The sequence below is a fragment of the Papaver somniferum genome, chromosome 3 (genome assembly GCF_003573695.1).
Source record: "Papaver somniferum cultivar HN1 chromosome 3, ASM357369v1, whole genome shotgun sequence".
NCBI classification, from domain to species: Eukaryota; Viridiplantae; Streptophyta; class Magnoliopsida; order Ranunculales; family Papaveraceae; genus Papaver; species Papaver somniferum.
In genome coordinates, this window is record NC_039360.1 from 109,420,173 (window position 1) to 109,438,521 (window position 18,349).

The 18,349-nt window shown below is 42.3% G+C and overlaps 1 protein-coding gene across 5 annotated transcripts; it reads right to left on the minus strand.

The window, feature by feature from the left end:
- Nucleotides 1-6,073: 6,073 nt before the first annotated feature.
- LOC113357059 lies at nucleotides 6,074-9,479 on the minus strand. 5 transcript variants are annotated; one of them, XM_026600323.1, is made up of 4 exons: nucleotides 9,302-9,479; nucleotides 7,721-8,287; nucleotides 6,363-7,594; nucleotides 6,074-6,280 (listed from the first exon to the last, which is right to left on the minus strand). In XM_026600323.1, exons 2-4 carry the CDS (start codon nucleotides 7,996-7,998, stop codon nucleotides 6,087-6,089), a joined length of 1,704 nt encoding a protein of 567 aa, XP_026456108.1. In that variant the 5' UTR covers nucleotides 7,999-8,287; nucleotides 9,302-9,479; the 3' UTR covers nucleotides 6,074-6,086. The 5 variants fall into 5 exon arrangements, with proteins under 5 accessions (XP_026456108.1, XP_026456110.1, XP_026456107.1 ...); XM_026600325.1 differs by having other exon boundaries at nucleotides 6,363-6,932; nucleotides 7,071-8,287; XM_026600322.1 differs by having other exon boundaries at nucleotides 6,363-8,278.
- Between the last annotated feature and the right edge of the window lie 8,870 nt (nucleotides 9,480-18,349).

Genomic DNA, 18,349 nt, shown 5'->3' on the forward strand with positions numbered 1-18,349 from the left:
ATTATTATTATTATTAAACACACCTTTGAGGGCTTTTATTGAAGTAAATAAAGATCCTTTTAACAGAGTTTGTTGGTAGTCTAGGCACCAACGCCAAGTTATTATTATTATTATGAAAGGGAGCCGCTGAGGCAATATCAAAATCAACATTATTATTATTATTATTATTATTATTATTATTATTATTATTAAATAATGCTATCACATTATGATATTATTACATGAAACTAGTTGGAAGCCTAACAAGCTAAGCTCCAACGACATACTATTACATTAATTGAACAGGTTGCTGTGCTAACCTACCAGCGAGCCTCATGGGTAACCTATCCAAGGGAGCCGAAACGGCGGGAGGGGGACTGAGATTGTGTCACAAGGGGGGCAAACTAACACTACCTTCCATGTTATTATTATTATTATTATATTTTTTTTCCATTAATGGGAGAACGATGATTACATGAAACTAGTTGGAAGCCTAACAAGCTAGGCTCCAACGACATACCACTACATTAATTGAACATGTTGTTGTGCTAGCCTACCAGCGGGCCTCATGGGTAACCTTTCCAAGGAGAGCCGAAACGGCGGACTGGGGGGCGAGATTGTGGCACAAGGGGGGAAAGCTAACAACACCTTCCATGTTAATTCCTGTAATGTTACGCCATCGAAGACTCGAACCTGAGACCTATTGGAACGCATCACCTTTGAAGAACGGGGTTGACCAGCTGAGCTAGGGCCCGTTATTATTATTATTATTATTTTTTTTTTTAAAAATTTTATTATATTATTGGATGAATATTATTACATGAAACTAGTTGGAAGCCTAACAAGCTAAGCTCCAACGACATACTAATACATTAATTGAACAGGTTGCTGTGCTAATCTACCAGCGAGCCTCATGGGTAACCTAGCCAAGGGAGACGAAACGGCGGGAGGGGGGCTGAGATTGTGTCACAAGGGGGGCAAACTAACACTACCTTCCATGTTAATTCCTGCAATATTACGCCATTGGGGACTCGAACCTGTGACCTTCCATGTTATTATTATTATTATTATTATTAATCAATATCAAAATCAACATTATTATTATTATTATTATTATGAAAACATTATTATTATTATTAGCAAGACGACAGTGTGTATATTACACGTCGGTATAAGGCAACCGAGCGACAAGCTGGGCGCCAACACCTAGGCATCAGTGTATCCATATTCCGTTATTTAGGCATCAGTGTATCCATATTCCATTATTATTATTATTATTATTATTATTATTATTATTATAAATTTTTTCTATTAATGGGAGAACGATGATTACATGAAACTAGTTGGAAGCCTAACAAGCTAGGCTCCAACGACATACTACTACATTAATTGAACAGGTTGCTGTGCTAGCCTACCAGCGGGCCTCATGGGTAACCTTGCCAAGGGGAGCCGAAACGGCGGACTGGAGGGCGAGATTGTGGCACAAGGGGGCAAGCTAACAACACCTTCCATGTTAATTCCTGTAATGTTACGCCATCGAAGACTCGAACCTGGGACCTCCTGGAACGCATCACCTTCCATGTTATTATTATTATTATTATTATTTTTATTATGAAAGGGGGCCACTGAGGCATTTATTAAGCAAACCAAAACAGAAAACTACAATGACTTGGTTGGGAGTCGCGCAAAAATTTGCGCACCAACACCTTTCTGAATAATAATACCTAGCCTATGAAATAGAATGCTGCCTAGATGATTATTCACATCGTGATCTGCCATACAGTTCTTCAATCTCTTCACGAAATCAATGACGTCGTCTCCTAGTTCCCCTAAGGTTGAAAATGCTAACACACCGAAACTGTACCCATGAGCGGAACATATATCAACATACTTGTTACGCTTGCGGGTAATAGCGGCTGAAATAGCATATCCTGGGGTGAAACTTCGGTTACCGCCTTTAGAAAATGGGGAGACGCCCGTGACGTCGAAACATATGTCGCGTCCATTTTCCCAATTATAGACCATGATATCTGCTGGTTTGAGAGGAGTGTTCCTGTTTGTTTTGAGGCCAAGTGCGACTTCTTTCCTTGCTGCAACTCCAGCTTTGTAACATAATTCCGCAAAGAGATCTCTTACCATATCGTGTCGATATTTCATACCAACCTCACTAGCACAGTGGATGGCGTGATCCCCGAACCGATCCATGGCTCTTTTGCAGCAAGAACAAATGCTATCGTCGTCGAAAAGATGAATCCCAAGACGGTATTGTAGCACTGCCCTGAATTGACGCGGCCTAATGGACTGATTCAGACCCTGAATGGGAACAGCCTTAAGGTAGTCTTGTGCGTGTGCTTTCTTGTTGCACTGCCATAGAATGGCATCCCGTTCTGACATGGTATAAGTGGTTGATATAATTTTCATAACAATCTAAAAATAACACTTCGCCAGGAGGTGCATAGGCTGGGGGGCGAAGTCTCTGATGTTGAAAGAAGAAGTAGATAAACCACAAAATTGCATGAAAGAAGCAACTGCACTATGAAAGTTAGGGCCGAGATCAGTTGAAATAGGTAGGATTTTGCTTTGCAGGTGTTCGGTTTGATAGCAGGAGGCGATGTAGCAGTATTGGATGGTGTCTGCCATAGAATAAACTCCCAGACCTCCACAATTGATAGGTAAGGTAGCTATGCGCTGTTGCAGTTGTCCAAATCCTGGACCATCAGCAGTGATTATATACTGCAGGAACTGAATAAGGTGTTGATCAAAACGTCTCTGTGCAGCCTGCATGACTTGGGGCCGTGTTGTACGCATAGAAAAATACAATTTGGAGACACCAGCACAATTACGGAGGAGTAGCAGCTCACTCTGGGGGTGTTTTAACTTTTTGATGCAGTCCATCAGGTGTATAGTTTTGTTGACCCTAGCCATGATTGTGTCGCTGCAGTATTGGTCATTTAAGCTGACAGGTCCTCCCAATAAGCGCACACCATCAGAAGGTCTGCAAATCTCTGCCGGAAAAGCCGCTCTACTTCTGGGGTCTGAGTTAGGCCAAAAAACTTCAGTTTTTCGAATGTTTAAATCCAAACCTCTTGCAGGTCCATCAGCTTGTATGATCTGTAGTGCTTTAGCCACTTCCAAGGTATCCCTAATTAATGTACCGTCATCTAAATACCATGCATTGAGGTCCAAAGAACACTGCGATGCTATTTTACAAACAAGAGGATGTAGTGCCAAAGAGAAGAGTAGGGGACCAAGAGGGTCTCCTTGTTGAACTCCTTGTGCGGAAGACAAGGTGAACTCATTGTAATATAATTTGGCAGGTTTTGCATAGCAAAATTCTACCCACTTCGATATACTTGGGCATTTCGCACGAACCTCATTGATTATGACAGTTCTATTGACCACATTAAAGGCATTAGAAAAATCGACTAGTAGCATAGTCAAGTTGTCATGGGTACCTTTCAGTTCCAATAGTCGATTTGCAGAGTGTAGTATACCTTCACCACCACATGGAATGCCCACTCCGAATTGATGTTTACCAAGGTATGCCGTCATGTCTTTAAGTACCGCTGTAGCAGCTAATTTGGAGCATAATCTCCTCCAGATTGTACCCACTGCAATCGGTCGAAGGCCTCCACCAGGCTTAAGCAATGGGGTTAACGGTGCACTCGCTATGTATTGGCCAAGGGATGATGGGCATTTACCAGCAAGCCACAGGTTAACAACTCCTGTTATGGAAACAAGAAGTTCATCCGAGACTGCTGCTGCTGCTCCACTGGTTGCGTCTAACAGATGTTGAGCACGAAGACCATCACGGCCGCACGACGTTCCCTTCGGGAAGCTTTTCAAGGCCTTCAGCACAGCTTGGACATCTACAGATATTGCAGCAGAGTTGGGGTCCTCATGAGGTATAATAGGTGGCCGTACTTGAGGGTGTTTTTGTTGTAATTCATGGAGTGTGTCAGGATTTGCAGGGGCTACTCCATTGGATGATAGAATACGTATAGCAGCGGTATAATGACCAAATTGAAGCTTCTTATGACAGGCTTCAATATTGGTTTTGGGTTTCTTCCGCAAGGGTTGTTTACGTTGATGCAGTATGGCTTCATCTTGTGTTTCCTTTTCAAGTAATTGTTGGGACAATACTGACACATCCATTCGACTCACTCCATTTAAGTAGGCTTTGATTAATTGTTGCAATTTGCAGTTTCTTCCGTGTAAGTGATCTCTCTTCACTGGCATTGTTGGGCAGATATAGATTAAGTGTGCAAATGGGTAGTAACAGTAACCACACAGTAAGGTCCTCAGGTTTAGCAAGCACTTTGTCAAGTGATGTTTTCAATGCCTTCGAGAAGTTCAATCTACAAGGTGGTGGAATATTGGCAGTTGTGGTGAAACGTTTCTGATACACCAGATCAAGCAGTTCAAGGGACAAACCTGGAGATTCATCCTGCACTGCAGAGACATCCACCACAAGGGGGGGGGCATATTCAGAAGGCTTATCTATTCCATGGATTAAAAATTCTGCATGTCTGCCATTGTAGGGACCTGTTAGGATATTGCCATTATGTGGACGACAAGCACGCTTCCAGGACTGCACTTTCATACAATCACCACACAACCACATCTGTAATTGTAGGAGTAATCTTTCCCAGGCATTGTACACATTATTATTAGTACTAATCCTTTCTTTGCATACTGTTAATCTCGCTTTAGATGGCCAATGTTGATTACGAATATGCCGGATGATAGAGGTTTTAACATAACCTCTGCTGTTATACCCATCCATACAATCGTCAAAGTGTTTGAAAGGAAAATGTACCAAAACGCCATCTGGTGAATCGACAGTTTCATCAGTGTCTGAGAGGGATTGATCTTCAGAAGATGATAGATTCCTTGTTCTTGGCATTGCAGAAACCTTAGTAACTGCAATAACCGCTCGATAATCTTCTGAAAAATTCGTAAGCCTGCACACAAGCGGTATCAATCTGTAGGGGAAAAAGTGAGGGATCGAATGATATACAGTTTGAGTATATTTTAGGCTGCTAGATTGTAGGAGGGAGAAAAGATAATTCTCGGCTTTCAATCACCGGAATTTTTCGCCAGAGACGCTCCTTATTATTATTATTATTATTATTATTATTATTAATCAAAAACAATATTACAAGAGATGGTGGTAGCCTAGCAACAAGTTGGGCACCAACACCTTTTTGAATAACGATTCATAGCCTATGAAAAAGAGAATTGCCTATCTTAAAGTTGGCATCATGTCCTGCCATGCAATTCCTTAATATCTTCAGGGAAGTTAATAAATCCGTACTAAGCTCGCCAAAAGTGGAGAAAGCCAAAACACCGAACCCATACCCGAGAGAAGTGCAAACATCTAAGTATTTAGTGTTCTTGCGGGTAATTGCTGCAGAAATGGCATGACCTGGTATGAAGTGGCGTGTCTTAGCACTGGTAAACGGAGAGATCCCACCCAGCTCTGTAACACATGTCTGCCAGAATATCTTTTACTAAATCATGTCTGAATTTAAGCCCGACCTCGCTGGCACAATGGATAGCGTGGTCTCCAAAGATATCCATGAGTTTGCGACAACATGTACATTTATTACCTTCCTCAAAAAGGGGTATAGCTAAACGATATTGTAAGACCGAGCTAAACTGCCTGGAACCAACTTCCTGGTTGAGCCCAGGAATAGGTATTGCCTTAAGGAAATCCATAGCATGATCAGATCTATTACATTTCCAAACAGTAACTTCAAGTGTAGAAAAAGAAAAGCGAGTAAGTATCTTTTCCCTGATAGCTCCAAAGTAGATAGCTGCCAATGACTTCATGTAATGGGGGGCGACATCATTAATGTTGAAATCAGGGAGGGGGATCTCACAAGCTTGTGTGAAACTCTGTAAAGTAGTATGGAAACCAAGGCATAAGTCAGTTGTTGCAGGAAGCCTCAAAATAGAATTCTGCAAATGCTGGGTCTGTGCCTGAGATGCAAGGTAGCAGTACTGCATAGTATCTGTCATAGTAAGAATACCCAGACCACTATCTTTGATGGGGAGAGTGGCTAGTCGCTGTTGGACTAAGCCAAAACCAGCCCCATCCCCGACTATAAGATAACGAATATACTGCATAAGATAATCATCAAAGCGCGTGGCAACATTCTGAATCGCATGGGGGCAAGTAGTACGTAGGGAAAAATATAACCTCGAAACTCCAGTACAGTTGCGCAAAAGCAAAAGTTCACACTGAGGATCCTGCAGCTCTTGAATCTTGTCAATGAGCTGAGAGGTTTTGTCAACCCTGTTCAACACCACATTACTACAGAAGTTAATATCTAGGCTGACTGGTCCACCAAGCAATTTAACACCATCTTTTGGCTTACCAATATTCGCAGGAAAGGCAGTATCGGAATCCCTTCTCGGGTCATAAGAGGGCCAAAATAATTCAGTCTTCGAAATATTCAGATGTAACCCGTAGACTGGTCCGTCCTCTTGGAGAATCTTCAATGCCTTAGACACTTCCATAGTGTCACCTGCGATGGTGCCATCGTCTAAATACCAGGCATGGAAATCCAACATACAAGTGGATGCAATCTTCTCGATAAGAGGGTGCAAAGCTAAAGCAAAAAGAAGGGGACCAAGAAGGTCGCCCTGCTGAACCCCTTGTGTCGAGGAGAGTAAGTGCTCTTGATAATATAGTCTGGCGGGTTGCATATAGCAGAATTCAACCCAACGAGAGATGATAGGGCAGTGTGTTCTTACCTCACGGATAATAGTGGATCGATCAACCATGTTGAATGCATTCGAAAAATCTATTAATAACATAGATTTGGTGTTATCAGATCCATGCATTTCAAGAAATCTATTCGCCGCGTATAGAATACTCTCTCCGCCGCAAGGGATGCCAACTCCATATTGGTGATTGCCAAGATAGATGTTTAAGTTTTTGCAAACTGAAGTAGATGCTAACTTAGAACACAGCCTACGCCAGATGGTGCCTACCGCAATTGGTCTCAAACCACCACCAGGTTTAAGTAGTGGGGTTAAGGGAGCACTGGCCACAAATATACCAATGGAAGGAGGACATTTACCTGCAAGCCACAGGTTCACGACGCCAGTAATCGACAGCAACAACTCATCAGAAATCGCAGCACCAGCTCCACTCATGGCGTCCAACAAGTGCTGAGCACGGAGACCGTCTCTGCCACAAGATGTCCCCTTGGGGAAGCTCTTTAGGGCTGCAAGTACAGCCTTGGAATCAACAGTCAGGGAAGGTGTTGAAACAGCTTCAGTGGATATAGTAGGGGGTGGAACATATGGATGTTTCTGCTGGAGTTCGAACAAGGTGTCTGCGGTAGGTTGAGCAACGCCACTGGAAGAAAGAATGCGAATTGCTGCCGTGTAGTGGCCATAACTCAGCTTTTTTCGACAGGCTTCTAGATGTCGCTTCGTCTTCTTTTTGCTAGGAGCACGCTGTGTAGAAGCTCTTTTGTTCAGGCCAAGCAATTGTTGTACCAAACTGATGCAGCCGGCAGGTTCCCTCCAAACCAACAAAGCTTTGTTTATAGCAGCAGTCTGCAACTTCTTCCTCGTACCGGAGCGTTCCTCACTGGAACTATGAGGTTCATACAGGTTTAGTGTACAAATTGGCAGCAGTAACAATCGTATCCAGGCCGCAATGTTCATGGGATTAGCTAGAACAAAATCTAAAGCAGACTTGAGAGCACGCGAAAAATGTAACCTGCAGTGTGAAGGAATACTAACAGTCGTAGGTATTTGTCGTTGCAGCATCATATTTAGTATCTCCACATTAAGGCCTGCAAACTCTTCATCACCTGCAAGCTCTTCACTCACTGAAACACCTGCACCAGCATTATCCACTGCACCAGGCGAAGCATTTCGTGGTTTCGTAACACCATGAATCAGGAAATCTGCACCAATTCCATTGAACGGCCCTGGAACGACATCTGCAGAATGCAACTTGTTTTTGCAGGCCATTTTCCATGTATGAGTAGTCATGCATTTGGTGCATAACCAGGATTCCAACTCCAACAGATTGCTTTCCCATGCTGTGAACAGCTCTCGTTAGTCTGAATCCTTTCTATGCAAACCAATCTGGCATCCTCTGTTGGAAAGTGGTGGTCTTTCGGATGTCTTGTTAAACCACTCCTGGAGTAACCCAAACCACCAGGACCTCCTTGACAGCCATCAAAAGTTGCGAAAGGACAAGGAAGCTTATCACTCTGCGAAGATGAGGCCATGGAGGATTGGGAATCAGGCCTGTCATTCCTACGGATTCCTGATGAAGCTGAAGAACGTGTTATGGGCATAGAAAAATCTAGGGGAAAGCTGAGTATGAGAAACAGAAAAACCCTAGAAGAACTATGTCTTGCATCCCTATATGCGATCAAATAATAAACAAAGAGGAAACAGGGAGATGTATGCGTTGAATTCACGGACAAAGGCAGGGGTGATTTCTGGTTTTCAGTCGCCTGAAAATCCCCCCCACAATCGCCGGAGCTTCTATTTCCTAGGGTTTACACATCGACCATTAAAACATGCATTGACACTTAACAAAGAGGAGATAGACACGACATCGGGGACGGATCCAAGAAGTTTTAATTCATTTTTCAATCCGGACTAATAGGCTTGATCGAGCATATCATTTCACTTTTTTAGGCTTTTGGGCTGTGGCGGTAGCCCAGCTGTAGGTCCGTCAATGCACGACATAACATGATATGAAATTGGACCGAACATTACCTAGAACTAATAAATCAATATACAGAGTCCTACCAAACTTCCGTGCATGAGCTGCCTAATCATGGAATATGGATACACTGATGCCTAAATGATATTCATATGCAAGATGCATGCGATGACATAGATAGATAGCTTATACAATGCTTTGGACAGTTGGCTAAAGACCATGACACGACATAGCTAACTCTAGATGCAAACAACATGAAACCATGACCAATGTAGGACTAAGATGTAAAGCATGAGACTACAGACCATGAAGACCTCAACTCTTAATGATACTAGAAAGGTTACGTATGATAAGACAAACTCAATCACACCATTAAACAAATTATGTCAAGAACAGAGTTTAACAGGTGATCAAAAGTCAACAAGATGCAATCATTCACGTTTATCCAAGCTTATGATCATCAAACAAAAAAAAAAGAGAAAAAAAAAAGACAAGATTCAAGAGAACTACGCACTGAATAGTGGAAAGAAACCGTGAAAACTTTTCATTAATATTTGCGCATAAACATCACCCATTAAACATGTTTTTCCAACCAGTTTAAGGTTCTAGTATTACCTGTTTCCGCAAAGTGGTGATTTCAATGTTACTTAGACCGGAAAGATCAACAGGGCTAGTACTTCCGCGAACTCGATCCAAGGACAATCTAACACCAACCGTTTTAATGCTCTCTAAGAATTCTTATGCTTCTACTATTTCTCCACTAAAAATCTCCTAAAAGTTTCTCCGTTTTTCTCTTTAGGTGCTATTAGAAATTTTTTCTCTCTCTAAACTCTAAAAATGACACACCCTATTTTAGCTTTCTTCCATCAACAATTACCTTAGGATTGAAATGACCTAAATCCGATGGTTCATATTAAAAACCTAAATATTATTTCCAATTATTAAAAATCCTTAAAAATCATCTTAATTTCTTTTACTAAAATAGCCAAAGTTTCATTTAATCCAAGATCTTATTAAAATGGAATGACTTGCATACATGGCTAAGCTAAAGTGTAGACATTTTTGCTCATTTTGTTAACAGGGGGACGTCCAACTTTGGACTATAGGTTTAGTGGATACTTTGTGGATTATCATTTTGGACCATTATGTTGCACGTCCATAGTGGACTTCCTGACTAGGGATCTGGTTTACGGACTAACACTTTAGCTCACGTTTGACACCTAGTGGACGAAAAAAAAATTTTATCCTTGGACCTTAGCGAAGGGTGTTTGCCTAGGTTGTATTTCGCAGAAGTACAACTCCAAACTTTGTACGAAACTCTTGTGTCTACCGGTAGTAGAACAAGTTATTGTGGAATCACAAAGAATGAGACAAAGAGCTTTGTGATTACTTTTTATATCTTACATATCAGAAATAAATATCGAATCAAAGTTAGAGAAGATAGTACCCAATACGATAGGATAAGTAAGATCAGAATACGTAACTACAGAGAAAATAGTTGGATCTGGCTTCAGAATCCCAATGAAGTCTTTAAGTCGTTAACCTAAATGGTTTTAGGAAAAAACTAGGTTAATGGAGAACCGACTCTAGTGCTCAACTAGTATCACACAGGAGGTGTGGGAATTAGGTTTCCAAGTTGCTAGAGTTCTCCTTTATATAGCTTTCAAATCAGGGTTTGCTTAGTTAGCTTAGAAACAAAGCATTCATTATTCACCGTTAGATGAAATCCTGATTTAAGATGCAAACTAAGTTTTGCTTGAAACCAAAGCAATATCTCTCCACCGTTGTATGGACTTAGCTTGTCACATGCAAATGAAATATACTTCATTTAGATATGGTTAACCGTATCTAAACGTGTACATAAGGTTGGTTTAATAGTAGTTAACCAAATTAGCCATATGAACACTTTTGTCTAATCCACATTCATCTAACACATCCAGATCAACTATGATGATCAATCAATCATGAATGATAACCAAAGAATCTAATTGTGTTCTTCATAGAGTTGTTCAATTGTTAACAATCACATAGATATATATATGATCCAATTGAAGCAAAATCGAAATAATTCGAAAGAATCAATTCATGAACATTTAATCCACGGTTTGCAAAGATTGCATTCCTTAATATATAAATGTATTTGTTCATGAGTATGAAATCATATTTGCCAATTTTAGAACTTGAACCACTTAAGTTTGCGAACGGGTATGCAAACTCAAGTTTCGTACATTGGTCACAAGATAACAGTTTGCAAACGGGTACGCAAACTTTAGCTCCGAACCGAACTCAATTAAAACCATTTGCGAACGGGTACGCAAACTTGATTCCCGGACTTCAACAGTTAAATCAGTTTGCGAACGGATATGCAAACTTAAGTACCCTGACTTAAAAAGTTGAATAAGTTTGTGAAGGGATATGCAAACTTCCGGTCCTGAAATCCGTCAAAACAGTTCGTACAATAAGTACACAAACCTTAATGTATCCAGACATGGTTTTTAGCTCATAACTCCCATTTTAATCATCAAAACATTCTTAAAAGACGACAACGGATGTCTCACACACACCATTAGCTAATAAGATATTTTCAAGTGATCGAATGATCAAACGAAACTTTCCAAGTCGACATCAAATGACTGTCTCACACAAATCATGTAAGATGTTTCAAGGTAATTTCCACATGATCATATTTTGACATAAATTCAAGAATAATGATGAATGTAGCTAAGATAGAAAGCTACCAATACGTATTTCGAGAAATAGATAAGCGAGTTATACTCAGCTCGAAATATCAAATGTGTATGATACGAAAGACTATATCGTATACGACTTTTGTCTCAATAGGAGATAAGTAAGAATAAAATAGACTTCTGAGGATAGATAAGTTTTAGTCTCCACATACATTTTGTTGATGAAGTTCCTCCGAGTTCTTCAGTGGATCTTCGTCTTCAGTTGTAAGCGCCGTGAAGTCTAAAGTTCAACTATACAATCTATCATAGTACGAAACTCCTATAGGTAGACTAGAAATCAAGACTATAGTTTTGATCAGCTAAACTTGACAAACAAGCTTGAGATATAAACGCTTGTGAATTCGACCGACCAGTGCTCTAACAATCTCCCCCTTTGTCAATTTTAGTGACAAAACTATTGTTGATGGTGGTTTTTAGTTCAGGGTCAAAACTGTAAAATCATGTACTTAATGCGCTATCACCCTGCAAGAGATAAAGCCATTTGAAAAATGACTAGTGTAAAAACCCTCCTCGTTCATTGAGCAATTCAACATATATGAAATTCACTCAGAATGGTGCGCGTAGCAACAATCCCAAAATATTCTGTGAATTCTTTCTTCTACTAGCATTGCCCGTTAATGCATGACTCGCCTAATATTTTCCCGTGCTATGTTCCCAGCCGAACTCTCATTATTGACATGACATGACGATCAAATGTTCACTCTCAGCAGAGTAGCATGAATCTCCCGAAATGCCAACATTGAGATCCGCATGGAAGTACCCACATAGGCCGCATCACCCTCTGACAAAGAGGATTTCGTATCGACACTCTTTGAGTTAGCTCGATCAAACACGCTTAAATTTCTTAAGGAAAATCTAGACTGTTAATATCATTCTCAGAAATGATCACGGCCACACAATTTGGCCGCATGATTCAACAAGCATAGCCTACTCCTAGCAGAACTAGGAAATCACTGCAGTGGCCACCGGAGGGCCCATCAATGCCCTAGTCAATCGAGTCCTGTTTAATTAACTTCCAAACACTCCGAACGTCAACCCTAGAATGCGTGTTCGCGCTATTCGAAAGAAACCTCAAACGAGCTAAGACCGTTAAAAAGGGTCTTAAACACATCATGACCCTCCAAATTTGCCAGCCTTGTTGGACGACTGAGATCTTCCCTAGAATGATCAAAGAGACACCAGCATGCACATTTGCGGCCCAACTCTCCCCTTTCCCGATCGATTTGTTCATGGTGAAACCAGAGCGTATCAAATCACTTGCCCAAACTCGAGCAAACACGCTGTGTTCAAAACCCTAATTTGGGTCGTGGCAGTACACAACTGTCGCAGATTGATCGTGTCCGTCCAACTTAGCCGGCCTAGTTGGATGGCTTGGATCGCATTTCCAGCGATCAAAGAGATACCGATGTGTTCACCGTCGGCCCGAGCTCTCCCTTGGTCGATCGACCCGTTCCCAGCAAAACTAGAGAGCATTAAACCGCTCGCCCAAAGTAGCGTCAGCACACTGTTTTAAAAACCCTAAAATTGCTTTGCGGCAACACATTATTGCCGCAAAACGATCACAACCATCCATCTTTTCCAACCAAATTGAGTGGCTTAGATCTAATTTTAGGTGGCTCAGGAGATGTCAGCATGCTCGTCGGCAACCCACATTTTTACATGGGCGATCGACCTGGTCGAACGAACGCTCAACGCTTCGAGTCGCTCACCCAAAAGGGGTTGGTCGCGCATCCCCTAAATCCTAAGTTGCGTCAACAACATTATGAAACTGCTGCAAATCATCTCGTTTGTTCAACTTTGTTAGCCTAGTTGGATGGTGTAGATTTATTTTCAGAAAACCAACAAGGTAGCATCGTGGTCATCGGCCGCCCCTCCTCTACAGGGAGTGATCGACCAGGTGATAACTCACCCATAGGGTCCTCAAACGATCACCCAAAGAGGGCCGGTCGTGCTACCTTTAAGATGCTCAATCCGTGACTGATTCGATCGAGCTCAAAAACAGCGATGCATCTAATGCATCAATTACTTTCAGCTGCTTATTCGAAAGAGATGCTTTACATACATCGATTATAAGCAACGCCTTATAAAAATCGGTTTTGAAAATAATTCATTATTTGGCCTAAAAGCACTACGTGCTGATTTTAGCGGCAAGTCACATGACTTTACCCATTCACTCGAGACATCAAACATGTCACAAACTGGGGGATACATACTGGGGTATTGGTCTGGCGGTTTACAGCATGCGGCGTGCAACGCGCCCATTACAAGAAAGTGTCAGGAAAGGAGGATAGTTAATGGTAACGAGAGTAGTGGGCAAACGTGTGGTCGGTCTTCCCTCATAACGGATACACGATGATCACTACCTTCGGCATAAACCCACTTCTCCACTACTTTACTTTCTCCACTTCCTAAGAGATCAGGGTGCGCTTAATGACTTGTATAAATAGGTTTTCAATCTATTTCAAAAAAGGAACAAGACAAGTGTTATCAACACAAGTATCCAGAAACGATTTTCTGATACACAAGTCATAAACAGCCATACCTTCATAATTCAACATTCTGATCTCAAATACATTCTTCGCTTCCCTCCCTAAGATCAACCCTTCTCCTTCATCTTGTGACCGAATTGAATCTGGAACGACCATTTCTTGGTTTAGGCCAGAGTCTTACAGATTGATATCTCGAATATAAAATTACTCCCGTGCATTGCATTTGTTTAGGGTTTGAATTCGTTTCTCATCAACACACCCATATTTACCAAAACAGGAGAATCAGTTTTTACCCCAAAACAACTGGCGACCACAATGGGAGATTAATCGGTTGCAAAATCAATCTTCAGTCTCATTTCAATTTTATCAAATTCAAGATGGTGGATCTTAGGTATGGATTGGCGACAAATCCCGATGTTACTAGCGCTGACAACACCCCTGGTATCAACGTTGCTGCCGGTGACACCAATGTGCCACCTACCAAAACGATCAACACATATCGTGGCACTACATCCTCAACCACCAACACCAGCGGCGCAGGAAGCATTCCCTTAGGTGTGACACCTCCATTCACCAGAGATAGAGCCGCTGCCGCCACCCCCAATGTTTCTTCGAGCGTAACACCCCCGACTGTTATTAGAGCTACTACCACTCCCCCATCAGGACGATAGACTGGAGGAACCAGAGGAGGCCAACCCCCTATCACCATTGTCGATTTGATGGAAAGATAAAAAGTTCTCGCTAAGGACCAGACAGACATGGCTTCAACTCAGAAAGAATTACTCACTTTCCTCAAGACGCTAACAGAACGATTACCGCAAGAGCCGCGTCAGCCCATGGAACCAATAAGGGAGTACTTCAACGCTCTTGGCGCAAGCACTTCAATAGGGCGTGCATTCATAGATGAGGAAGTTCGTGTTGCTCCTGAGCGCTCCAGAGAAAGGAATCATTCATCCAATTTCGTCAGACGCGAAGATCTAGAACGACTTCTCCAAAATCGAGGCAAGGAAAACCCAGTGGATCTGCACCAACATCAACCTCCGTATCCTCCTGATGTGCGAAGAATTCCTCTCCTGAGAGGATACTCCTCCCCTCAGTTTTCCCTTTATGATGGTACTAGTAACGCTCGTGAACACATTTCTCATTTTTTGGAATCTTTGGGAGAGCACGAATACAATCATGTCCTTCGCCTGAAAGAGTTCTCAAAGTCGCTTACTGGAAGAGCGTACACCTGGTACAACAACATCGCACCAAACAACATATCAAACTGGTGTGAGATGGTCAATGTTTTCTACAAAAATTATTTCTTCGTGTCTGAGCAGATCACCTTCTTAGACTTGGGAAAAATGTTTCAACGAAATAACGAACATCCAAATGATTATGTCAAAAGATTCAGGATTCAAGCAGTGGATTTTCACGATCCAAACGTGACTGAACAACAGTTGGTGGAGTCATGCATTAACGGTATGGTTCCCATCTATCGTGCTTTACTAGAAAACTTACGTTTCTAGACATTCTCTGAACTCCATGAGGCTGCTACGCGGTCGGCTACGACAGCACCAACATTGTTGGAGAGAACTAGACCGGCCAGGGGTGAAGACGCATGCGAATCCCGAGGAAACAAGCGCCTTATCAACAATAAATGCAACACTGGTCCCTCTGTAAGCGTAGTAGGTGAAGGAGGGAAAAGAAAAGCTTCAGCAACGAAGCAACAACCCAAACGCGCAGCGACGATGCAGACGACTCCATCCCGGAAAGCTGCGGCTAAGACTCCTAAAGATGGAGATGCTGCTCCAGACTTCCCATTTCCAATAGATGAGGTCATTGAAATCCTGGAAGCATGGATTCAAGATGACGCGATCAAGCTACCTCCTCTTAAACGTCCGTCGACTGAAGAAGAGATGGTGAATCCCAAATATTATCGTTATCACAGATTTGTCAATCACCCAACCAGTGACTGCAACAAGTTGAAGCGGATTTTCAAAGAGAAGGTGGATGCTGGAGAACTTCAATTGGGAAATGAAGGAGTCCACAAAGACCCTCTCCTGTCAGGAGCTGCATGATTTATGGGGAATTTTTCCACAAGATTGTGCAGTCTATGATGGAACATTTATGTCAAATTCTGTATTTCTCTAAGGCGCAGCGTCAGGACATGTTTGGGACTCTCAACCATGTCGTATCAGGAAAGCATCTGTTTCCAGTTAAGGAAGCCGCTCCTGAACCCCAATCCTTCCTGGGAAATGCGAGCTGTAACTGGGGACTCCTGACCATCGCTCGTTTGAAGGATGTCGAGTTTGACAACGCGCTGGTTGATGTAACATCTGATTTCAATATTGTCAATGTCAAGGCCCTGAAAGCTGCAAATATTTCTAAGCAGGGAGCTGTTCATTGCCCAACCATAATTAAAAATCCTGAAGGAGAGTCTAAAGACGCTTATGGGTACATCGACCTCGAAATCAAGATAGGAGATGCTATAACACGCGGTAAGTTTTATATCGTGAAAGATTACCCGAACTATGATATGATTCTGGGGCGCTCGTGGGTGCATAACAACAAAGCAAAGCTAGGGGTGTGTCCTTTGCCAGTGTCTATACCTGAAAGGATTACCAACAAGCCGTCAAACCCCGAAGATTATTTGTTGTCGTATCGACAACTTTCCAGTGTGACGCAATTACCCAGAGAGAGCCCATCAACATACATTAGAAGATTCCGAACCCAAGTAAGTTTTATTGAACAACCTTTTTTGCAACCAGTCACTCCTCCTTCCGCGGAGTCTCGGGGACTCGCTCCAATCAACAACCCAGCCGTCACTAGGAGATGTGAATGGGATGATGGTCCTTTCAAATGCTTTGTTAAAAGTTTAGAAGTTGTCTCGGTCAAAGACGACAAGCCCAATGATCGGGTGGTTATACAACACCCAAACCCGTTTCAAATTGGAGATTTGGTAATGAAGGCGACCGCGTTTCAAGTTGGAGATGTGACAGTGAAGGTGGCCGCTCATTCTGATTCGCCTACAGAAAGGGAAGATAAGCCATACATGGTGGCAGATGTTATCTTAGGCGGGTACTGCAAGCTCATCAATGCTGACAAACTGGAGGGCGTGACAATCCACTCACGATGGCTCAAACCTTTCAATACCTAAAACGTTGTGCTACCTTTTCCTCCAGCAATTTCCTCTTTGATGCAATATTTGTAATTCCTCCAAAATGATTGCACTGCTTGCATTCATAATTAGGGTTTCAATTTGTCAGTTAATCAAAGAATTATTTCCTTTTGATCTCTTTACTCCTGAATGATGACACAAAGTCTTTAACAAGCCTAAAACCCTCACCAGTACCCATCAGTTCAAACCAGAAAGAAACATCTCATATCTTTCGAAAAACATTAAAGGAGTACACGCAGAAATAAAAGAGGCAAAAGAATTGTATAATCATTAGGGAAAGTGTACTATGAAGAGCGGTTCACTCCAACAAAAAAACGCTTCTCCATCATCACGTGATTAGGAGGATTGCAGCACAGGGCAGATAAGTTCGTGGTCAATCTATGATTCCCATTATTGCATCTCCTTCGTTGTTCTTAGGGTTACATGCAGTCATCATGAAGACAGTGCACAGGTCACGCATCATCACTTATGAATGTCGCATTCTCTTTGGATGGGCAACGGAATGGAGATATTCTATTATAACCCTACTGGAGAGCGTCACAGTTGGGGTCTCAAGATAACGTGAATAAAAGAACCACTGTTTAAATAAACCTAAAATCAGTCACCGCTGAGTATAAAAAGAAATGCCTACAAACTATGAAGGACCGTTCATTTGCAAAAAAAAAAAAAAAAAAAGAAAGTCTTCACCGGAGCCATCATTGGAAACTTCTTCAACACCTTCATCACAAGCCACTGCATCCTCTCTGGAGTCTTCCTCGACTTCCCTTTCTGATGCCGCTTCAACGCCTCCCTCAACAGTTGCTTCAATATTCCCTCCAAGAGACGCGCAGATATCATCCTTGGAAGCTGTTTCAACATCTTCTCCAGATGCCGCTACCATGATCTCCTTATCATCCACTTCAATGTTCCCTCCGACGGTTGCTTCAATAACTTTCACAGAAGCTACATTGGCCTCTCCCTCAGGAACTGCCCTAAAAGCCTTTTGAGGATACTCCGGTTCGTCCATGTCAGAATCAAGGATGATGATTCCGTTATGGATAGGGTAATCATGCTTGTTTTCACTAGAAGGCCGCTCATGCTCGATTCTTCGCAGCTTTAGCGGAGCTGCAAACCTTTCAGCTCTCGCGCTCGGCGGCTGAGACGCTTTGTCGCGCCTCTATTCTTCATCCACGTCGACTGAAGCTAAGAAATCCTGAACACGCTCCCGAATGAGACTTAGGTGCAGAAGAGACATACCCTGTATGGCACGACCAGCTTCACGAAA

Bases quoted from the DNA above. Each gene is read 5' to 3' on its own strand.
- LOC113357059 (XM_026600322.1), bottom strand. From the start codon at position 7,998: ATGACTACTCATACATGGAAAATGGCCTGCAAAAACAAGTTGCATTCT. The intron at 6,281-6,362 runs GTAAGCCAAAAG...GGTGTTGAACAG, and splicing joins TGCCTTTCCTGCGAATATTG to GGTTGACAAAACCTCTCAGC.